Below are 23,238 nucleotides of genomic sequence, written 5' to 3'. Positions count from 1 at the left end.
ACTTGCTAATATACAAATTTAGAATATTAATTGGTACTTTCTTTTTGTGGTTTATGAAAGTTTTTTGATGTTTAGAAGGCCCAAGTTATATTATCGTGCATGGTCTTTATATCCACAGGAATACAGGATGGTTATTGACAAGTATGGAAAATAATTATCATTCCATTTCCATCTGTGGAAAGCAGAAGTGCACAACGCATTACGCATGCAATTACTTTCCGGTGTTCTCCTCAAATAAATCTGAATCCATGTACTGCGGATAGTCAGGCCCATTTACAGGCCCAGATTACTAGTAAAGTTTCTTAATTAGAGGGCAATAGTTTGGATCAGACCCTGGGTTAATGGTGAGCAAGAATCTGGTTTTACCCAACCCGACACCGAATCAGTTTTTGGTCAACGGGACCAAAACCAGGTCCGAACAATCCGAACCGGTTTTAACCCGATTTCTGGTCATGGACCAATTTTACCTGAAAAGAAACTGGTCCGAAAAGAAACTATGGAGAACAGGTTTTAATCGAGTAGACCACCGGTTTTTTGGGGCATGCGTACCCCGCGCTCTGATGAAACCATGCCATGTTTTATTACATGACACATATTGACATGTATGAATTATGATGTATATATTGTAATGCCCAATTGCTCATCAACCAAATAAATTAATTAAAGATTGATGCTTCTATATTACTGTAAAGTTAATGGAAGGCATCATCTCCCGTTGAAACAATCTAACTACTCATCGTGCTTACATCGTATGATACATAAACAACATATATATCTCTATTTATGATCATAAATATGCGTACAATTTTGTACAGATTTAGTCTCTTTATATTAGCTCTTTTATTATACATTTACTTTCATGGACTAAAATTATGAAGTTAACTTCTTTTTTATTTTTAATTTTTAATCACAAACAATCTTGATACCTTAATCTCTAGCTTGTCCTTTGAACAATAAACCACTTAAACTTTAGTTGAATCAATATATGTTTAAAGCACTCAAACGTTTATTAAATTTTGTCTTTTTCAAGATAAGGTATTTTTTACTTAATTTTACATATCCAATAATGAGTACGTACCTATACAAGCCGCGCGCTAATTTACTTGCCCAGTGGTAATGGAAAAAATAGTTCACAACACGACTACTATACATGATGGCCGAATTCATGACAAAATACCACTAGGTTCTCAATATATTTTTAGACAAGGTGTATTTTCTTTGGATCCGGTGTATTTTAGAAAAAAAAAAATTACAGAAATTTACACTACGCAAATTAAAGAAAGTCAAATAGGCAAAAGAAAGTCAAATGGTTTCGCACCGTGGGACCTAAAATGGAAAGGGAAAAAACAACAACCTGCACAAAAATAATAATTAGTTATAATAAGCTTATACTCGTATAAGTGTATAACAACGATGTCTACACGTCTCTCTTGCACTATATAGAAAAAGTACAACGTGATAGCCATATATATTAAGCAATAAAGCTCTATAAATACCCTGCAACAATTTATAATTTCTCTTCATCCTTTTTTTAATTAATTGATAAATTTGTAATAACATATATGGCAAACATGAAACTAGTTGCATTAGCAGTTGGTTTCCTCATCTTGAACCTTTCTGGTCACTGCTATGGTGCTCTTCAGTTCGGGTTCTACAAGGGCAAGTGCCGTACCACGGATGTTGAAGACATTGTTAGAAGAACCGTCTTCTCCAAGTTTCAAAGCGACCGTTCCATCACACCCGCTCTAATTCGCATGCAATTCCATGATTGCTTTGTTAGTGTAAGTTATATATCATTTTCATTTTCATTTTCATGCATGCATATATACAACTACAAAATGCATGTTAATTACATTAAATCAACACACATATATATAATATATATTTCTACATATATATATACTTACATATTATAATTAATTACAATATAAAGCCTATACAAATTACATATTCTAATAATCATTCTACTAAATTAACTTAATTTGCATGAAACATATATATATATACAAAAGGGATGCGATGCGTCACTCCTTCTAAACGGAACAAACACAGAGAGAACCGCACCACCAAATCTAAGTGTTAGAGGCTACAATGTAATTGATGCCGTGAAAGCAGCAATAGAAAAGGTGTGCCCAGGCGTGGTTTCTTGTGCTGATATTATCATTATGGCTACAAGAGATGCGGTTTCCTTTGTAAGTAGTACGAGCTGAGTAATTCATATTTAATGCACCTGATCCCATCAAAACTTCTTTAATTAGCATATTCTTAACTTGGAAATCATGTTAATTAATAATGAATAGAGCGGTGGAGGTAGATACAATGTGCAAACTGGGAGAAGGGATGGAACTGTGTCTCTTGCCCAAAATACGCGAAGCCTTCCCCCTCCTTCTATATCAGTGTCCGGTGCCATTAAAGCTTTCGCTGCTAAGGGACTCTCCACTACTGACATGATATGGCTTCTTGGTAATTTACTAATCAAGCTCTCTAATTACAACAAAATATCACATATTTTCAGTGAATTTAATTGCATAAATTAACTTTCGGGTATAAACTAAATAGCTTATTTTTTTTAATTTCTTAATTTGTATGTACGTATGTATAGGTGGTCACAGTGTTGGAGTTGCTCATTGTGCATTATTTCAAGATCGTCTATATAACTTCAAGAACACTGGAAAACCAGACCCGACAATGGACCCAACGCTGTTAAAGACGTTGAGGCTAACATGTGTTCAAAACGCAACCATTGATCGCACCGTCAACTTGGATCAAAACCTGCAAAGCTCTAGAATCGTAGACAACTCTTACTACAAACAAATAACGATGCGTAGGGGCATTCTCCAGATCGATCAAGAACTGGCGTTGGATCCTTTGAGCAAGTCGACGGTTGCAGCCTTTGCGAGCTCATCTGATTTCAAGGCTAGGTTTGGTCAAGCCATGGTCAAGATGGGTGCCATTCAAGTCCTTACAGGAACAAAAGGGGAGATAAGGAATTCATGCCAAGTAGTCAACCAGAAGAAAGTGGTCAACCAGACGCAGACCTTGAAATCTTTATTGGGTTGATTATTGATAATATTAACTGTGGCGTGATCGATTTACATTTTTTTTTTTTTTTAATTTCATATATATATATGTATGTCATTTTAATATGTCCGGCTTCTGTTTCGTTGAATTGTTGTCATCTTAAACATAATACTGTACACCAAAAGGTATGTAACATTCTTTGTAATTAATTTTGCAATTGGTATCAATTCATTTGCTATATGTTTACTTCTTCTTGTTTGACTGGAGTAATTAATTTCGTTATTGAATTTAAAACTTTTGTTTGTTTCATCTAAGATTCAAATTAAAGTAGTTTGTCTATTAATACATATTCTGCATGTCTAAGACTGTCCGCATCAGTTCAGAATGTTCATCTAATAAACATCTTAATCAGCATGTCACATCAGCTTTTCATCCATCCTTACTACAAACACTTTTTACCCACAACAATAATACATTCATCCTTCCTACAAACAACCAAATAATTTCCAAATCATCAATAACTTTATGTTTCTAATTTTATTAATTATATGAAATTTTTTCGATAAATTGTTTATAATAATATATAAACAAACAAAAAACCAAAACAAGTGGTGGATTGTTAAGGATACTCGAAGGTATTCTGGAGTTGCACAAGTGGCTCTCAATCAAGCATCTAAAAGAACTAAAACAAGTAGCACAGGAGAATACACTAGTTCTGCTTCCGATGCCAACTTTGGAATTTCACTTGATAGCGACAATGACGATATTCGGGAAGAACAAGTTCCAACTCCTCGTCCAATGGGGAGGGACAAGGCCAAATTAAAGGTTAGGCAAAAGGGAAAGGCCAAGGTTTCAAATGATTATGAGGCAATGAAGTTAAGCCTTATTGAAGATATAACAGAAACTAATCGAGCAAAAAAGGAGGCGATTGAGCAATTTGATAAAAAAATCGACAAGTTCTACTAGTTGGAACAAAAAAAGTTGGAGATGAAACTTAAAAAGATGGAGATCGAACAAAACAAGGTCATGCTAGAAAAAAAAATTACTTTTCAAAGACACAAGCTTTATGGATCCATACCAACGAGCAGTACATGAAGAAACTTGTGATGAGATTATGAAAAAATACAACATGACTCGACGCGATTAGATTTTAGTCTAGTATTGTTATTGTATTAATTCCTTATCTAGTGCTCTTATATTATATCAATTAGAATTATATCAAGCATTGTTTTATTAAGTAAGTATTTAGTATGCATGCTCAACGTTATTGTATTAATTCCTTTACGAATCTCTTATAAATTTCAATGCAAAATCTTACTCTTAAAAAGGAATAGGTATTTAAAAGAACTTTTAAAACTAAACAAACTATTTTGTCAATGTATACTAGTTGAGGGGCTAAAAAATAATTTTATATTAAATGGTATAAAATAAAAATCCAAATCTTGACTTTGGTTCACTTTACAACAAATCTTCATCTTCTTCTGGTAGAACCTGCAACTCAAATTTTTTTTAACATTTATATATAATATGTATGTATATACATATAATATATTTACTTCTAACACTAAAACAAACAAATTTATTATTAATCTATTTCCAGCAAGCAAGATGAAGACATCTGTTCAAATCCTTCTACACGGATGGACATCTTCCACATCATTACTCACAATGGTATCTCTCACATGGACAACCTCCTGGTAAGCTTGTTTTTTCCATGGATATCCCCGTTGCGGGCAGTCTAATAATAGCCCAATGGGTTTGGCTTGACTGGCAGCCTTTTTAACTACGGCAAGAAACAAAATCATTTTTATTTTTAAGATTTTAACCTTTACCTATCTTATATTTACAATTATACCCCTCATTTTACACTACCAGTATCCATAAGAGGGTGCTGTCGACTGCATATATCTCATTTTACATTATAACCCCAAAATCACATTATCTTTATCTTTACTCCCTTATAAAAGAAATAATCTCTTTTTATTTTAGACAATTATATTTTTGAATTACTAAAATTACCCTTGGCTACTTTTTATGTTTTGCCTTTAATTAATTATAATTTACATTCTAAACTTTAGTTTTAATAATTAACACTTTAAACCTTTATTTTCTACAAATTTATAATATCACAATTACATGCATCAACCTAAACCATTTGACACCGCCACCACCACCAATAGTATCATCACCGGCGCTAATAGATCGCCTTTCCCACCACCAACGCCGCATTGCGCGAGTAACAAGTACCATGCTCATAATAATAAAATTTTGCTAGAAGTTAAATATATTGATTGAATTTATCAATCTACACAAATCGTTGTACAATTTTAAGCATTGGATGAAAATAACAAAATTAGAAATTGGCTAAAACTCTTTGATAAGTGTAATCAAGAATATGATTAATTATGAATCATCCGGATTTATTTTGTACCATTAATTAGTTTACTATGAATTTCCTTATGAACCCACGTTAATTGATGATCTAGCTGTAGAAGAAATTTATGGAGTACGTACATATAACCGATTTTAAGAGTTCAAATCTCATCTCATGTTTATTTAATTACAATGTTATGTGACAATTTTTTTTTTTTTAGTTTACCGGAATAATACTGAACTGATTGTGTGCAATTTTCGCTTAATTAATGTTATGTTACAAAATTTCAAACCCCAACACAGTATAGTAGTTACTATATAGTCGATAATAATAATAAATAATCCACGAACCAAAACTAGATATAAGTTTTCTTTTTTTGGTTCTTTTCATTGGTCGTTTTCCACTAATAGATCCGTATCTATGTAGGTCGTGCGGTTGTGACTTGTGATCATCTCCAATATGCAAAATAATAATATACGGAGTATATAATATTTTCTCTACACGTACAACTGTTTATCGGTTGTCAACTAATATTTATTTTACTCGTAACTTTTGATTAAATATAATTTAATGAACATTAGAATAAATTACTAAAGATTAATAAAAACAACTAACGAATTTACTAACAACAAAGAGTTTATCAACTCTGAGGATTGTAGTTTTTAGTCAATGAAAAAAAAAAACATACTATATATATATATAGGGAAAAGTGAGTATGAGGCTGTTATACACCTAACTTGGATGAAAAACTCTTTACATACTAATATTTTAATATTTTAAATAAATACATGGCCCCCATGATTTTTACCTTTTAAAAAAAGGTATGTGAGGGGTTTTTCACCTAACTTGGGTGCCTGACAGCCTCGTATTTTCTTCTCCACATATATATATATTTATTATTTATTATAGAAGATTTTAATTAGAAGCAGGCACAACTAAATTAACGTGAAGGCCATTAAATCAATGATATGATCTCCATTATGTCTCACCTCGCATGCGTATATAAACAACCAAACAGTAGTTTCTTCATCATCCCAATTAAGCTAAGATCACTAGCTAACTAATTGCCTTTAATAAGTAATTATTATAATAATATGAAGACCATGGCAAACAGTAAAGCAGTAGTTGCACTAGCAATTGGGCTCATCTTCTTATTGAACCTTGCTGGACAATGCTACGGTTATATTGTCAATGGCGGTCTCCAGTACGGTTTCTACAATGGCAAGTGTAGGTCTTCGGATGTCGAAGAGATTGTAAGGAAAGCAGTCTACAACAAGTTCCTTTCTGACCGAACAATCGCTCCTGCTTTGATTCGCATGCAGTTCCATGATTGCTTTGTTAATGTAAGTTTCTTCTATATATCTAGCTATTAGTCTTCTAAGTGTGTCATGCAAATAGATGCATAATATATGGATTAACCCAATTAATCAATTATTATAAATTCTGATTATCCATATATATATTGTAACTAACTTGGCATGAAATTTGAAAGGGGTGTGATGCGTCGATTCTACTAGATGGACCAAACAGTGAGAAAACCGCACCCCCAAATTTAAGCGTTAGGGGCTTTGATGTCATTGATGCTGCCAAGGACGCGGTCGAGAAAGTATGTGCTGGAGTAGTGTCCTGTGCTGACATAATCATTATGGCTACTAGAGATGTTGTTTCCTTGGTAAGTTGCAACAAAATAATACCCAAGTACATTTTAATTATGTATATATATGATTATGGAACTTTGGAAATCATGTAAATAAATATTGTAGAGTGGTGGAGGTAGATACAGTGTTCAAACAGGAAGAAGGGATGGATTTGTGTCTCTTGCCCAAAACACTAGAACCCTCCCCCCTCCTTCTGCATCAGTGTCGAGCGCGGTTCAAGCTTTTGCTAAAAAAGGACTCACCGTCAGCGACATGATCTATCTTCTTGGTACGTAATTCATGACTTACATAGTTACATGTCAAAAAATCACTGATTTATTTTCTAGGGGTACGTGCTTTTTCTAGTAAAAGAAATCTATGGGCGAGACATGACCAAAATCTTCAAACATTGGCAAGAGATTTCAAAGTTTCAAACATGAAAGATTTTTTAAAAAATTTTTTTGTCCGCTAACTCTTATTATTTACAAATTCGTTAGTGTTAATTAAAAAAACAGTTGCTTCTGTATATTTGATTTAACTTGCATACATTCTCTGTATACATGATCATTATGCACCAAGTTATTATTCAAATTATCAAGAATTCTACGTATATTGCTTTATCATTGTATAAGTTGTGTTTTGTTTTCTATTTATCTATACTATATTATAAAACAGATTCCTTCCAGATTTTCAACATTGAGTTGAAATTTTCAATATTGATTTTAAGTACATCCCCAAAATACCCCTCTCATCTATTCTATATTTATCTAAAATAACCATAATACATTTTCTCTCTCCTCAAAACTCAACCAATCATCTTTTTTCTCTCTCCTCCATAAATCATTTATTCTTCCAATTCATTCAAAATCTTTTATCTCAAAAATCATATGTCGATAAATTATAAAAATTGTATGGGTGTTCATAAAATTTCATGGTCTTTCATTAGAAATGTCATTCGATATACTTTCGACGAATTTTTAAATCCGAGGGCGGAGGCCGTAGGCATTTGACTATCACACTCTCTGACCTAGCTATCACCCCCACCATCTCACTGCCGCAACGCGCGGGTACTTACTCTCGTTTATATATAGGTGGTCACTCAATCGGAATAGCTCATTGTTCTTTATTTAAAGATCGTCTTTATAACTTCAAAAACACTGGCAAACCAGACCCAACCATGGATTTATTCCTGCTATCATCGTTGAGGCGTACATGTTCCCAAAATGCAACAGTTGATCGCACTGCTAACTTGGATCAAAACCCTTCTAGCTCATCGGTCGTTGATAAATCTTACTACAGTCAAATAATGATGCGCAGGGGAGTCCTTAAATTCGATCAAGACTTGGCATCAGACCCTTTGAGCAAGTTCACGGTTGCAGCCATTGCTAGTTCTTGGGATTTCAACACCAAGTTTGGCAAGGCTATGGTTAAGATGGGTGCCATCCAGGTTCTAACAGGAACACAAGGACAGATTAGGAAATCATGTCGGGCTATCAACCGCCAGATATCCTGGACTTCCTTAATTAAGTCCTGATTGAAATTTTCTTGGGGGGTTTTACAATTGATGTCATACTTATCTGAGAGTGAAGTTTTGGGTTGTCAATTTGTTTGCCATTTTGTGATGTACTCGTAATACTTTATTTTCTTGATTTGTTTGGAGAAATGCATTTTTTGGAGTACTAAATATTGGAAGTTTGTCTATATATCTTTAGGCTATCTCCAATACAAATCTCTCAAATTTTATAATTTTATCTCCAACCATACAAATATCTTACATATCTTTTTACCTCCACTAAAACCAAAAATATATCAGGTAAAGACAAGTAAGGGCATCCTTCGTGAAATTCTTAGTTTTGGACAAGCTTCAACGACAAATTAAGGAAATCCATGGGCACCCCATTGGAGATAGCCTTATAAGCAAATACAGTAATAGTAACACAAAGCCCCTTGTTGCTTTCGTATCTTTGTTGCATGACGTTAAAACTTTGCGGCAAAAGGACTATCGATTACTGACATTATATGGCTAATTATTTAGATTAATCGTTACTAGTTTGGAAGAAAATCATATTGAATTTGGTTGCTACTTGGCTTCATGGAGATTTCAAAACCACATCACTTTAGCCCGTTAAGTGGGTCACGTGACATGCAAATGATAGACAATTTAGTAATTTCAGTCGTAAATCTTCTAGGCCCCTAAACGGAATTCAAACCTTAAACACAAAAATCAAAAACCCAAATCTTAAACCCAAAATCCATACCGATCCAAAACATCAAAATTAGTAGATCTGTACACATATAATTGAAAAAGTAATCTATCATTCAATATTAATAGCTTCAATTGAAAATTATATGTACAACCATATGCTTTGTTCACACGACATGTTGAGTTTGAATGGGGGTGACCCCTAATAAATAAGAATAATACCATCACCATCACACTACTCTCCTTCCCCAGGCTCCCACTAGTACCAATCTCCAATCTTCAAACCATGAACAGTAATTATTTACACAACCACTATACATATCACCCCAAACAGGGCCGACTAATTTAGCTTTTTTTTAACTTTAAGCGATATAATGTTGGAAGCCTAATTTATAAGCATACAAACCGATAGTAGTGGGTTTTAAGGTACAAACTTTAAGCGATATCAATGTTGGAAGCCTAATTTATAATTACACATATACTATTTAAATTTTAAAAAATTACATTGTACCAAAATTGTAACGGGGACAGCTGACCCCGCCGCCCCCATGGTAGATCCGTCCTTGGCTGAGCTGCCTTATTCACAACTATTTTTTTAATTTTTAAGCCCAAACTAAAAATACTAATGCCCAATTGCTAAAATTTGGGGGCTTAGGGGCTTTAGGCCATTGCCTAACCCACTACTTCTGTAGTAGAGACGGCACTGCCCCCAAACCTCGTTTCCAAACCCATCTCCAAACACCCCTCAATTCGCTCAGTCCTACAATACAATCGTAAAACCCAACTCACCGGTGACACCTCACGTGTTGTCGTTATCACTTCTGGTTAATTAAGTCGGTGCTGTAAAAACCACCACCACTGCCAGTGTAGGACTCCTTAGCTAGCCGAATTAGGCCTCTCGGTTGTCATGAAATTGGAATAGCATATAGTACTATAGTAATATAGTATATATTTCTCTTTTTTTTGGTTTTTTTCTATTGTAATGTCCACAAATGGATCCTATAGTTTGGGTGGAAAGACGATTTTATGCGTCACTTCCAAGCGATCACCTGGTCACTTAATGGACCAAAACTAGAGACTATTCAATTTTAGACCATCCATGAAGTCAAATGATAACCATAATCGTTGTAATTTCTTCAAAATAGGGACTGTTAAGTCTGGGATTCGCTGAAGAAGACTTGTTGGCTGATACACGTCGTCAGCAAGTCTCTAACAAGTCATCAGCAGATGAAGAGACGTCTTCAGCAGGATGCATGCTGACCTAAGTTTGTCATGGCGGGAAATATTCAAACTACATGAAGACAAAAAGGTCACGTGGTGGGTAACCAACTGTAATTTGCCCTTAATGGCAAATGTACATGTTGGGACCTAAGCAAGGGTTCTCTCTCTCTCTTACCCGATTTGATATAGAAGACAATAGACACATGATTCAAGTAACATGAGCCAATTGAAAGTCGACAACCACCATCAAGTCACAATCAAAGCAGGCTGTGTTGCCCCAAGTCTTCCCCTATATAAAGCAACACAGCCACATTGTTTGAAGTGCGTCTGACCATCTTAAAAGTGTGTCACTTGAAATTGTCTAAGTTTTTCTTGTCTATTTAGACTTAGCAATTATCTATGTTCTTTTGTATTCTTGTAAGTCAAGTGTAAGATCAACCATGTATTCATCGTTTAATAAATGATACATATGATTATCCTTGCATTGATGTATTGCAATTGAACTTTACATTGTTTTTGTTACTTACTTACTTACTTACTTTCTTGTATACTTAATTAAAACATAAGTTGTGCATTCGTGGACCGTCAGGGACCATAAATGAAAAGTCATGTGAACTACAATGACCGACCATGTAATTTACCCTTGGAGTTGCTTATTGTTTTTTATTTCAAACTCGTTTATACAACTTTAAAACACTGGTAGGATCCGTTTGTATTCACGTTTCGGGGAACTTCTTGTATCCACGAACAAAGACAAAGATAATTTTTGGTATGAAACTATTGGTTTATTCAAATGGGGAGTCAAACAAACAGGACAGAAAATTAATTAACCAATAAATAGTAAACACAATTATATAATGTGTTGATACCAAAGGTTTTATTTGTGTAATATCCTCGCAATTTTTGAAAATGGTACACCTAAACTTTTGGACAGCCAGACAGGTCATCGTCAAATCCCGTGACCTTATCAGGGTCTTGTTAGTGACGATCTTTCTTGTTCGATACCTTTGGTGTTTCTTAGAGTTGTTATAATCGATCCGTAAATATATAAAAAGATTTAATACAAGAAGTGGTCAACTTTCCTACTTCTACAAGTACTCAAACAAATCAAATTAAAAAACAAATAATCTAACTAATTAATAAAAGACTGATATCGAACAATATTATGACTATGCTTTTGGCAAAACAAGTCTTGTTTTCGGTTTGTGTCACTATGGCCTTCACGGGGCTCGTTGGAGCTAGCGATCCAGACATTCTATTTGACTACATTGTGCCACCTAACGTCACCATAGTAGACGGTAATTTCTTCACCTACACAAAAATCCGTGGATTTTTTGATGTGCAAAATTCAACTGACACTAAATCAATGGCCGCTAGCATGGTGGAATTCCCAGCTTTAAATGGTCAAAGTGTTTCGTTTTCAATTCTTCAACTGGCCCCTGGAGGAGTGAGTGCACCCCACACCCGACCCCACGCAACCGGCCTATTTTTGGTGTTGGCTGGTCAGTTTGAGGTTGGTTTTGTGGATACTAGTAATAAACTTTACACACAAACACTAGAAACCGGAGATATGTTTATTTTTCCAAAAGGACTAGTTCATTATCAGTATAATCCTGATATGAAGAAACCGGCAGTGGGTGTTGCTGGATTCGGTAGTGCAAGTGCCACCGTGGTTTCAGTTCCGAAAACTTTGTTTGAAACAAATATTGAAGATGAAGTTCTTGCCAAGTCTTTTAAAACCAGTGTTGCCATAATTCAGAAACTCAAGAAAGGTCTTGGAAGCAAGGTTTTGGCCAATAATTAGTTGCATAAATTAATGTACTGGATTTCTTACTCCTATTTGTTCTTTAAGCTTTTTAATTTATAGTTGAACTATATTTTATAGTTAGATTATTTTTTCTACTTGATTGACCACGTACAATTTGATGGTTTTTATTTATAGTTGAACTATTTCTTATGGTTAGAAATTTTTTTTTTTCTTGGATTGACCACAATTTGATGGTTGGACGGCTCACTTGATCAATTATGTATCATTATTGATTTGTTGAAAATTATACAAAAGATATTACTTTAGTAACAAATTTCTATTAGTGTTATCTTAATTTAGAGGTTAATTTAATTTATTGGGGCTAACATACACTAGTGCTCCCTTATCACTAAGTACGGCACGGCATTTCTTTCCAATATAAAATCGCCCTTACCGTACTAAATTCCAATAACTTAATCAATGCAAATTTGATCATCAGTTTCCCGTATTTATTTTGTACTCTTGCGATCAATCTTAGGAAACACAATAATGTTGCTTTTTTCCACTAGCAAACGTCTAGGGAAAATTCTTAAATTTCTGTATTGAATATCTTGCAACATTAATCTTAATTGGAATTGAGAGGTTGATGGTATTGGTTTTCGGACAATTAAGTTACATATGGTTGAAGGCGGGTATTGAACGGTTAAAAATGGTCGAAAAGCCAGAACACTCATAGGTCAGATCATGAAATGTGATCTTGGGTGACTAGCTATTATATAGACATGAGATTTAATTTAGAAGCATTCATTTTTAAAAGAGGTTGCATTTTATATGGGAGGAATGAGATGATATGGAACTTTGTATGGCACGAGTGTGATGATGTGATATTTAATTTATCAAAAGAATTGTGGAAAAGGACAATGTAAAAGGCGAAGGGAGTGGAGGTAAAACCATCAAACTTTACTCTTAGAGTTTTGTTAACTATAACTAATTAAGTCATTTGTGTGCTTTTAGATGGATATTACCTGAAATTTTAATTTAAAGTGTTGACTGTTGAGTCCAAGACTTAACATGGGTTAAGCATGCCTCATGCCTGGCGGCAACATCAATACCAAGCTCTAGGCATGGAAGCTAGACATGAATTCTATGCAAATATTGTCGCTGAGACATGAAAGAGATAAAGAGGAGGTAATAATTGAATTGAGAAAGGATATGAGAGAGAGTAAGAAAATAATAAGGGGTTGTAAGACATGGAGAGACATAGTTGTCATAGCTTAGGTATGACTAGGTATGAGTTAGACATGAAATGATATGGCAGTATATTATTGATAGATGACTAGGCATTTGTTATCTATACTATCAAATTAAGGATAAAAAGTTATTTTTTGGAATTGTTAAAAATTTGTGTAATATTTTCACCTAGCATCCTTAAAATATTTTCATCTACACTACTCATTTAACATTAATAATTAAATTACACTATCAATCATTTATCTTTTAAAATATCACATTTTAGATCAATTATTTTTACATTAATTATCCACATTACTCGACGCCGCCTACACCATCAACAATCGCCCCCACCACCATACCGTCACCGCCACAATTATTGCCGCATTGCCAGGTACCATGTTATTATAATTATTATTGTTATTGTTATTATACGTATAATGTATCGGGTGACAACATGAATGACGAGAACAATTTATCCAAAGAAGGCGCAAAAAGGGAAAGAAAGTTTCTCAAAGGGGTAGTTTTGTAGTTTACTGAAAAGGCTGACTGGTTCAATTAAAAAAAAAGCCATAGTAGTGGACATATAGATACCACAGCTTGAAGATTTGGTCATGACCTGTTCAAGCCCTGGGGTGTAGTTTTTTCCATTTTCACTCGGTAACCATCTCTATCACCATGACCTTATAAATACACTCGTTCAACCTCAATCCACCAACAAACATACATCCAACAATAATGGCTGATCAAAACGAGCCCTACCACCATCACTCGGTCTATCGGTTCTACCCGACCGAAGAAGAACTTATTTCCTTTTACCTTACAAACAAACTCCAAGAACATAGGACACACGATATCCATCGCGTTATACCCGTTGTTCATGTCTATGAACACAACCCTAGCCACCTCCCAAGTAAGTATATATATAGCTAGTAGAGTATATATGTATTTCTCATTTTTATTTTTAATTCTTGCCATAATTTTTCTAAAGAAAATAATTATTATCTCAATTTGAACCCACAACTATTTGTTGAATAGACATTTGGTACCACTTTTGGTTGCCATTAATTAATAGGTTTAAATTATGTATGCAAGTGGTTTATAATTTTCTTTCTTTTTTTTTTTGGTGTAGACTTAGCAGGAGAATTATGCCGACGGGACACTGAGCAGTGGTTTTTTTTTGTGCCGAGGCAAGAAAGGGAAGCGCAAGGAGGAAGGCCTAGCAGGACCACAGCCTCAGGCTACTGGAAAGCCACCGGTTCGCCATCTTACGTTTACTCATCTGACAACAAAGTGATTGGAGTGAAGAGGACGATGGTGTTTTACGAAGGCAGGTCTCGTAGCGTGAAGAAAACCGTATGGAAGATGAATGAGTATCGCGCGATTAAAGAAGAAGTAGACGAAAAGAGTAGCAACCCTTTTCCCGTTCCAAAGGTACGTGCACACATGCGTACGTGTTTAAATATACACCACGAAACTGCAAATGAATCATTAAATCTGTTTAAAAAAAAAAAATCTAATTTTCATTTGTTACTACTTTGAATAATTATAGATATATATATATATATATAATTGTGTAGTTACGACATGAGATGAGCCTATGTAGAGTGTATGTGGTATCCGGAACTACAAGAGCATTTGATAGACGGCCTTCAGGAATAGGTTGGTCGTCGATGATGGAGATTGACAACACTACTACTACTACTACTACTACTGAAGAAGCTAGTAGGCGTAGTGCGTCATCTTCTAGAAACACACTACAAATAACGTCGTCGTCGTATCATGATCATCAACCAACAACAACTACTAGCACTACTTCTAGTTTCTCATGTCCCGAAAGCTCCTACACGGACCATGACACGTTTGACATGCGGGATAATGTAGTAGGAAGCAGCCTACCTGAACAAGAATGGCAACATTTTTTTGGCTAATTATTATTAACTATATATAAATAACTACTCGTAGAATATAAGTTTAAATATATACGCCAATATATAAATAAGATGAGAAAAGTGATCGAATTCATTTACTAGATGTGTATATACATTATTATTATATATATATATATGTTATTTGGAAGACAAATTGTTTGTAGATAAAGAAAAAAAGGTCTAATGACCTAATTTATTTAATTAATTTGGTGCTCCTTTTGACTAATTAAGTTAAATGGATATACCAATAATGGTGTTGTAGTGGTAACCATTATATATATATATATATAAAATATGATATGATTACATATAGCTAGGATAGGAAACATCTATGTAAGTTAATTAAAATGGCAGTATTATAAAGCATCCAAATAAATGATGGAAAAGAAGAAAAGGATTGGGGGATATGAAAAAGGCGATGGAGACGTGAGTGAGAATATCTCATTACTTGAAACAAATGACACTAATACTATGCGTCAAAGGTTATTAATTAGTTAAAGAATTCTTCCAACATGCATGATAATATTATTAACTAGTTTTAATTACACATAGATATGGAAGCAGTAATATTGCGTTGACTTAATTTACCATACATAGTCTACGCACTAGAGACATGCATGCATTGACAAAGTCAAAAAGCTCCAACACTATGTGCCCATTAAACTACCTTTCTTATGGAATTCACCGATAGACGATCAAGATGATTAATTAAAGAGATTTTGGTAATGGAATACATATCTTGCCTAAACAGGACCTTAGCTTTATTGCGAGCCAAAAATCTTTGAGATATTTCCCTTTTATAAGGATTGTTGTGGCATGAACGATCATTTCTGCCTTTCCTCAACCCCGCCCTACCTTGTAACGGAGACTATTGGGTTGATTTGCAATAAGATAATGGTATAATATAAAAAAAAAACTTGGATATCCGAAGTTCTTAAGTCAAGAATTATGGAATAGTATTACATATATATGGTTACTTCTAAAAGTAATTTCTAAAATAGAATTAGCATCTCAAAGTAAAATTTTGTATGGGAAGAACTATATAGCTGTGCATGTTGTGTGTTTTTCTTTTTTATGAATGCATGAAATTATGCAAACATAAGTGTTGAGGTAATGTTTATTAATTCAATAAACAACATTTAACATAACCCTATTACATATGAAACAAGTAGAAATAATTTAAGAGAAGACTTTTAGAAGAAGTCCTCGTGCACAGGTCACGATAACTAATGAGATGATGTGAAATTAATTGTTAGTGCATGCACTGATAATAACCAACGAAGAGAGGATAGTTTCTAAATTAATATAGTAATGTCAAAGATATTCACATGATCTGTCGCAAACGAACAGAAAATACATGGTTTCTTATATGTTTATGACAATTAGTCTAGATCATAATCATTTGAGCTTATAAGACTAGTAGGAATTAATAGCCCTCTCTGAAATGCCTTTTGTCCACTCAAAATATGCCATGTGGGCATCCAATCATCAAGAGGGCATTCCACCCATTACTCTGAGATGGGGATTAGGGAATGCCCTTAAAGAATGCCTCTTGTGTACATGAATAAAAAAAACTAATTTATTACGTGGAACAATCAAATTGCCACAAACTACAAAGCATTAGACGCGTTACAAACTAGAAGCAGTCAAGGGGCACGCGAATCCTCCAACGGATTTGGAACTCAAGCCATTGCCCGATCATCTAGAATATGCTTACTTGGAAGGTACATCTCTACTCCCCGTTGTTATTTCCTCATCACTTTCAGGTGAGGAAAAGACCAAACTCATGACCATTCTAAAGGCCCATAAAAAGGCCTTTGCTTGGAAGACTTCCGATATACCCGGAATTAGTCCCGATTTTTGCAAACACAAGATAAATTTGTTTGAAAATGTAAAACCGAAGATTCAAAGGCAAAGAAGGCTTAACCCAAACATGAAAGATGTTGTAAAAAAGGAAATTGTTAAACTTCTTGATGCGGGTATCATTTTTCCTATATCGGATAGTCCATGGGTTAGCCCGGTACATTGTGTACCAAAGAAGGGAGGTATGACCGTGGTGACTAATGAGAAAAATGAGTTGGTTCCAACTAGGACGGTCACCGGTTGGAGAGTTTGCATTGACTATCGTAGGTTGAATGAGGCCACCAAAAAGGACCATTTTCCTTTACCCTTTATGAACCAAATGCTTGAAAGGTTGGCGGGTAATGAGTACTTTTGGTGCTTAATTGGGAAAAATGCCATTTTATGGTCATAGAGGGTATAGTTTTGGGTCACAAGGTGTCAAGGGCGGGACTTGAGGTTGACAAAGCCAAAATTGATGTCATGACTAAATTACCTCCACCCACCAATGTTAAGTCGGTAAGAAGTTTTCTAGGTCATGTCGGGTTTTACCGGCGGTTTATCAAAGATTTTTCGAAAATCACAAGGCCTATGACTAGATTGTTGGAAAAAGATGTTGATTTTGAGTTTAATGATGAATGTCTAAACGCTTTTTCTCTTTTGAAAGACAAATTGACAAATGCTCCAATAATGACTTCACCGAATTGGTCTTTACCCTTTGAACTTATGTGCGATGCTAGTGATTATGCTTTGGGGGCCGTTCTTGGCCAAAGGGATGAGAAGCACTTTCGTCCAATCTACTTTGCTAGCAAAACCCTAAACCCCGCCCAACAAAACTACACCGTAACCGAGAAGGAATTGTTGGCGGTGGTTTATGCCTTTGATAAGTTTAGACCTTACTTGGTTTTCAGTAAGATCATTGTGTTCACCGATCATTCGGCCTTGAAGTATTTGTTCAAAAAGCAAGATGCCAAACCCCGTTTGCTTCGTTGGGTCTTGCTTCGTTGGTTTTGCAAGAATTTGATATAGAAATCAAAGACAAAAGTGGGGCTGAAAATGTTGCCGCCGACCACTTGAGTAGGCTCGAAAACCCTCACCTTGAGGAGTTGAAGGAGCATGAGATTAATGATTCTTTTCCCGATGAGTTTTTGATGCAGGTTGAGGACGAAGAGGCACCTTGGTATGCCGATATTGCTAATTATTTATGTGCAGGAATTTTGCCCAAGGGATGGAGTTCTCAACAAAGAAAGAAGTTCTTTTCGGAAATTAAGCATTACTTTTGGGAGGAACCGTATTTGTTTAGGGTGTGTGCGGATGGCATGATAAGGAGATGTGCTTGGGGTGGTGAAACTAGAAAGATTTTGGATGAGTGTTACTATGGTCCTACCGGTGGACATTATGGAGCATCGGTAACAGGAAAGAAGGTGTTTGATGCGGGTTTCTATTGGCCCACCATTTTCAAAGAAGCTCAAACACTAGTGGAAACTTGTGATGCTTGTCAAAGGCAAGGGACAATCACCAAGAGAGACGAAATGCCACAACAATCGATTCAAGTTTGTGAAGTCTTTGATGTGTGGGGAATCGACTTCATGGGTCCATTTCCACCATCAAACAAGTGTCTTTATATATTGGTTGCGGTTGACTATGTTTCCAAGTGGGCGGAAGCAAAAGCATTACCCACTAATGATGGCAAGGTGGTGATTGACTTTTTGAAGGGCTTGTTTAGCCGGTTTGGTATGCCAAGGGCGTTGATTAGTGACCGGGGGACACATTTTGCCAACCGTCAATTAGAAAAGGTCTTGAAGAGATATGGGGTCACTCATCGTTTCTCAACTTCTTATCACCCACAAACTAGTGGGCAAGTTGAGAACACGAACCGAGCTTTGAAGAGAATCTTAGAGAAAACGGTTGATGGAAATCCAAAGTCTTGGTCGAAGAAGCTTGATGATGCCTTATGGGCATTTAGAACCGCTTTCAAGACTCCAATTGGCACAACCCCTTATAGGCTACTCTATGGAAAAACTTGTCATCTACCGGTAGAGATTGAGCACAAGGCATTTTGGGCATTGAAGAATTGCAATATGGATTTAGTGGAGGCCGGTGAGTTAAGGTTATTACAACTCCATGAACTAGATGAGCTTAGGCATGGTGCGTATGACAACTCGTTGTTGTACAAGGAGAGAACTAAGGTTTGGCACGATAAGAAGCTAAAGAGGAAGGATTTCAAAGCGGGAGATAAGGTGTTGTTGTTTCTCTCCAAGTTCAAAATCCACCAACCAAAGCTCACATCTAGATGGAATGGCCCGTTTGTTATCAAGCATGTGTATCCATCCGGGTATGTTGAATTGTACCAAGAGAATGGAAGCTTTTTCATTGTGAACGGGCATCGTTTGAAGTTGTATAATGAAGAAGAAGTTGGGGAGGGAGCCTTGATCGAGGAGCTCCCACTTTTCGCTTAAAGAATGAGGTTTGATCGAGTCAAGCTAATGACTCGTTAAAAAATAAAGCGCTTCTCGGGAGGCAACCCGTGAGTTTTAAATTATTTTTTTTTGTTGTTTTCAGTAGTTTAGGTCTATTTTTATGTTTTCCGTTGAGATTTACAGGTGAAAATTGATTGTGAATGAACCGGTGTGTGACGTGTTAAATGGTCAAAAGTCTGTCAAACAGAAGGTCGTGGCGCGAGGTAGGGTTCTCGTGGCGCTAGATTTGAGATTTTTGGACAGAAAATTTTGTTGAAGAAAATAGCGGCGCGAGGGGAAGCCTAGCGGCGCTACTGGGGTCCCAAATGAGAACCTCGCGGCGCGAGGAGAATCTCTAGCGGCGCGAGGTGTGAGATTTTGGAACCGAAAGTTTCGTTCAGGTTTCTAGCGGCGCGAGTGGAAGCCTAGCGGTGCGACTGGAGAGAGGAGCAAGGACTAGCGGCGCGACCCTAGCATCTCGCGGCGCGAGATTGAAATTTTTGGGACAAAAAGTTGGGTCTAGGGAGCTAGCGACGCGACCTACTCACCTCACGGCGCGAGCGAGGTCCAGGTAAGTTTTTTTTTTCTTTTTTTTTAATAAATTAAAATCAATAATAAGATTAAAAATTAACCATAGGGGACCGATTGTTTTCTCTTTACCTTTTTTTTATTTTTTTTTATTTTTACTCTCTCTTTTTCCCTCTCAAATTCTTTTCTTCTCCAAAACCACACACACATACACGGCTCACACAAATACACACACACTTAATTTGTTATCTACTCTTCTACTCTTCAAGATCTTCATCTCTTACTCTCCATTCCATCATCATCATCATGTCAAGAGTAAGTTTTTCTCATCTACCTTTCTTTAATTTTTTTATTTCAATTAATTAGGGTTTATTTGTTCTTTAATTTTCTTTTAAATGTTGTTAGTATGTTGTATAATATTACTTACATTGTTGTTTATTCTACTTAGAACTAACTAATTTTGAATAAATCTTGGAAAACTTAATTAGGGTTCTTAGTAATTCAAATTTGGGGGTTTTAAGATTTAGTTAGTTTTAAGCCTTGTAATTCAAATTTGTGATTATAGTATTGTTTAAGAGTTAATTCCCACCAGAAAATCTAAAAAAAATAAAAAAAATAAAAAAAAATACACTGAACAGACTAGCGGCGCTAGCTAGGTCTCTCGCGGTGCGAGGTCTGCTCTGTTTGACCCGTTTTCGTCGTTTCTTCTTCGTAGCTTTTCGTTATCGCTTCCAAGTTGTTTCCTTTAACTCATTTTGTATGTTTTGGCTGATTTTACAGAGACAAAAAGGTACGGAGAGGTATGAGGGCAACATTTGGCCCCGCGGTTATCAGTTTGATTATGTGGATGAACGCTACAATGCTCCTTCTGAGAAACCAAGCAGTGTGTTCAGGACACTAAGAACACCAACCTATCCTTGGCTTAAGTTCCCGAATTCTTCAAAAGGGGAGCGACAAGCCTACTTGAATAAGTTGTGTGAAATTCAAAACTTTGATTTAGTTTCTCCGAGGACCATAGATTGGAATATGATTCGGGAAGTCGGTCTCATGGAGTACTTTAAGCAAAGATTGTTAACTGAGTTTTGGTCTGAACCAAGGGAGGAGATGGTGCAGATACCTATGTGGAAGCGAATTTTTGAACTAAGGAAAATAGTGGTTAAAGAATGGTGCCAGGAGTTTTACTCTACACTCCAAGTACAAGACCTACCTATTGACGAGTTCTTGGAGGATCGGGTGATCCACTTTCGGTTGGGGGGTAGGCAGCGCCACTGTACCGTTGTGGAGTTTGGGTATCTATGTGGGATGTTCGAGGTTCCAAAAATTGAGGATGGAGCGGTATACCCGTTTGTGGACAGGAGTTCATTTCACACTTCTTCCTTTGATGATAACATGCCATTTGACGCGTATTGGTTCAGCATTTCTGGGAATGAAAAGTTTTATTCTGGGGTAAGCAAAGTGTCGGACATTCGGTCCAAGAGGTTGAAGATTCTTCATAAGATGATCACTTACTCATTCCTCTACAGGGCAAACGCCACTGATAAGGTCACTGTGGATGATTTATGGTTGCTCAGACAGTTCGAGGAGCTCCCCACTTCCGGTTGGTTTTGTTGTGCTCCATATATTTTGGCTAGACACATGTATCGGTGTAAGGAGCATAGGTACTTATGTGGTCATTTTATAACCACGATGGTGGAAAGGCTCGGTTGTGATACTCCAGAGGGTCGGTCAGAGGTCACGCTTAGAGTGGAGACCATCCTTCTGGACATCAAGGAAATGAAAAAGGCGAAAATAATAAGGACCACCAACCCGAGTGACTTACACTCAGATGGGGAGCAGGAGCCACCTGCACAGAGACCGAGGATGGACTCGCCACCTAGGGAGCAACAGCCACCCCCTCATCTTTATCCTTCTTATGATTTTGCAGATTGGGGGAATAAGCTTGATCAGATCTTGATGGAGCAGAGGCAGGTGCGAGACACTCAGGATATGCTAGTGGATGGGACACGGACGATGTGGAGCCAGGTCACCCGCTTGGGTTACCAGAACGAGTATTGGAAGCCTTATATCGATCATATGATTCGACCAGAGACTCCACCACCACCACCGCCTACTCGGGACTTTAGCCCTCCCCCCATCTTTATGCCTGCCAGCACCACCTTTGGTTTCTTCTGTCCACACCCTGGTCAACCCACTCCGCAGCAGCAACCCGGTTGGATGGGTCCGAGTTCGAGTGCGGCCGGGACTAGTGGGACAGCAGGGGACGCTTCGGATATTCCCCAGTTTGGCACGTATAGGCATACGAGTGGGGAGCGCTACTCGGGGCATGCTTTTGACTTTTACAGGGGTATCTTTGGTGAGCCGGCGGATCCTAATGCTGGAGATGGTGTCCCTTCAAATCAAGACATGGATGAGAACTGATTCTCTTAGTCTTCTCTCTTACTTCTGAACTTCTTAAGACATTTACATTTTATGTTTCAATTTGGTTGTAATTCCGCCGTGTAGGCGATGAGACATTGTGGATGGTTTACTTTATTTCTTGTTATCATGGTTTATCTAGTATTTCGGTATTTTGTTATTTTGTTGTCAGGTGATTGTATGGTTGCAAGTTGCATTTTTGGAATCGCTTTTGGAATTTTTGGAACAAACAAGCGGGTTTATGCTGGCAGTCAGTTCAGCACCCACTTAAATTTTGGCAACACCATGCTTTCACTCGGAGGTTTTTCATTGTTCTCTTCTACATTTTGAAATTTTTCCTCTTTTCCAATTTTGTTCACCTTAGTTATTCGTCCATTGAGGACAATGTACAACTTAAGTGTGGGGAGGGGGAATGGTAAATCGGAAAAATGACAAATTTTTTAAGTTTCCTTACTCTATTAGCATTTTGGTTATGTTTTTAAATTTTTGAGGCTATAGGTTTTGTGCAAAGACGAAAAATGAAGTTAATTTAAGATTTTGCTAATCTAGGATAAAACTTGAGATTGTTTACCTTTAGCTTTCCTTTTCTAGTGCTTGTGGCATTTCATCATTCCAAGGGGCAATAGGCTTGTT

General features: G+C 36.3%; 4 protein-coding genes across 4 annotated transcripts; all 4 read left to right on the top strand.

The window, feature by feature from the left end:
- The first annotated feature begins 1,562 nt into the window (after window positions 1-1,562).
- On the top strand, window positions 1,563-3,987 carry LOC122595601 (peroxidase 60-like). The gene is made up of 5 exons (XM_043768000.1): window positions 1,563-1,781; window positions 2,013-2,192; window positions 2,301-2,463; window positions 2,603-3,021; window positions 3,631-3,987. Exons 1-5 carry the CDS (start codon window positions 1,563-1,565, stop codon window positions 3,985-3,987), a joined length of 1,338 nt encoding a protein of 445 aa, XP_043623935.1.
- A 2,511-nt stretch (window positions 3,988-6,498) lies between these two features.
- Window positions 6,499-8,702, top strand: LOC122585938 (peroxidase 60-like). The gene is made up of 4 exons (XM_043758052.1): window positions 6,499-6,738; window positions 6,888-7,067; window positions 7,159-7,321; window positions 8,124-8,702. Exons 1-4 carry the CDS (start codon window positions 6,499-6,501, stop codon window positions 8,564-8,566), a joined length of 1,026 nt encoding a protein of 341 aa, XP_043613987.1. The 3' UTR covers window positions 8,567-8,702.
- A 2,967-nt stretch (window positions 8,703-11,669) lies between these two features.
- LOC122595592 (germin-like protein 9-3) lies at window positions 11,670-12,260 on the top strand. The gene has a single exon (XM_043767988.1). It carries the CDS (start codon window positions 11,670-11,672, stop codon window positions 12,258-12,260), a length of 591 nt encoding a protein of 196 aa, XP_043623923.1.
- Window positions 12,261-14,014: 1,754 nt separating this feature from the next.
- LOC122585261 (NAC domain-containing protein 90-like) lies at window positions 14,015-15,462 on the top strand. Its single transcript, XM_043757379.1, has 3 exons — window positions 14,015-14,346; window positions 14,566-14,867; window positions 15,014-15,462. Exons 1-3 carry the CDS (start codon window positions 14,172-14,174, stop codon window positions 15,362-15,364), a joined length of 828 nt encoding a protein of 275 aa, XP_043613314.1. The 5' UTR covers window positions 14,015-14,171; the 3' UTR covers window positions 15,365-15,462.
- The last annotated feature ends 7,776 nt before the right edge of the window (window positions 15,463-23,238 follow it).

Source organism: Erigeron canadensis, chromosome 1, assembly GCF_010389155.1.
Source record: "Erigeron canadensis isolate Cc75 chromosome 1, C_canadensis_v1, whole genome shotgun sequence".
In the NCBI taxonomy this organism is placed as follows: domain Eukaryota; kingdom Viridiplantae; phylum Streptophyta; class Magnoliopsida; order Asterales; family Asteraceae; genus Erigeron; species Erigeron canadensis.
The sequence above is the reverse complement of the archived record's forward strand: the minus strand, read 5'-3'. Positions and strand labels throughout refer to the sequence as shown.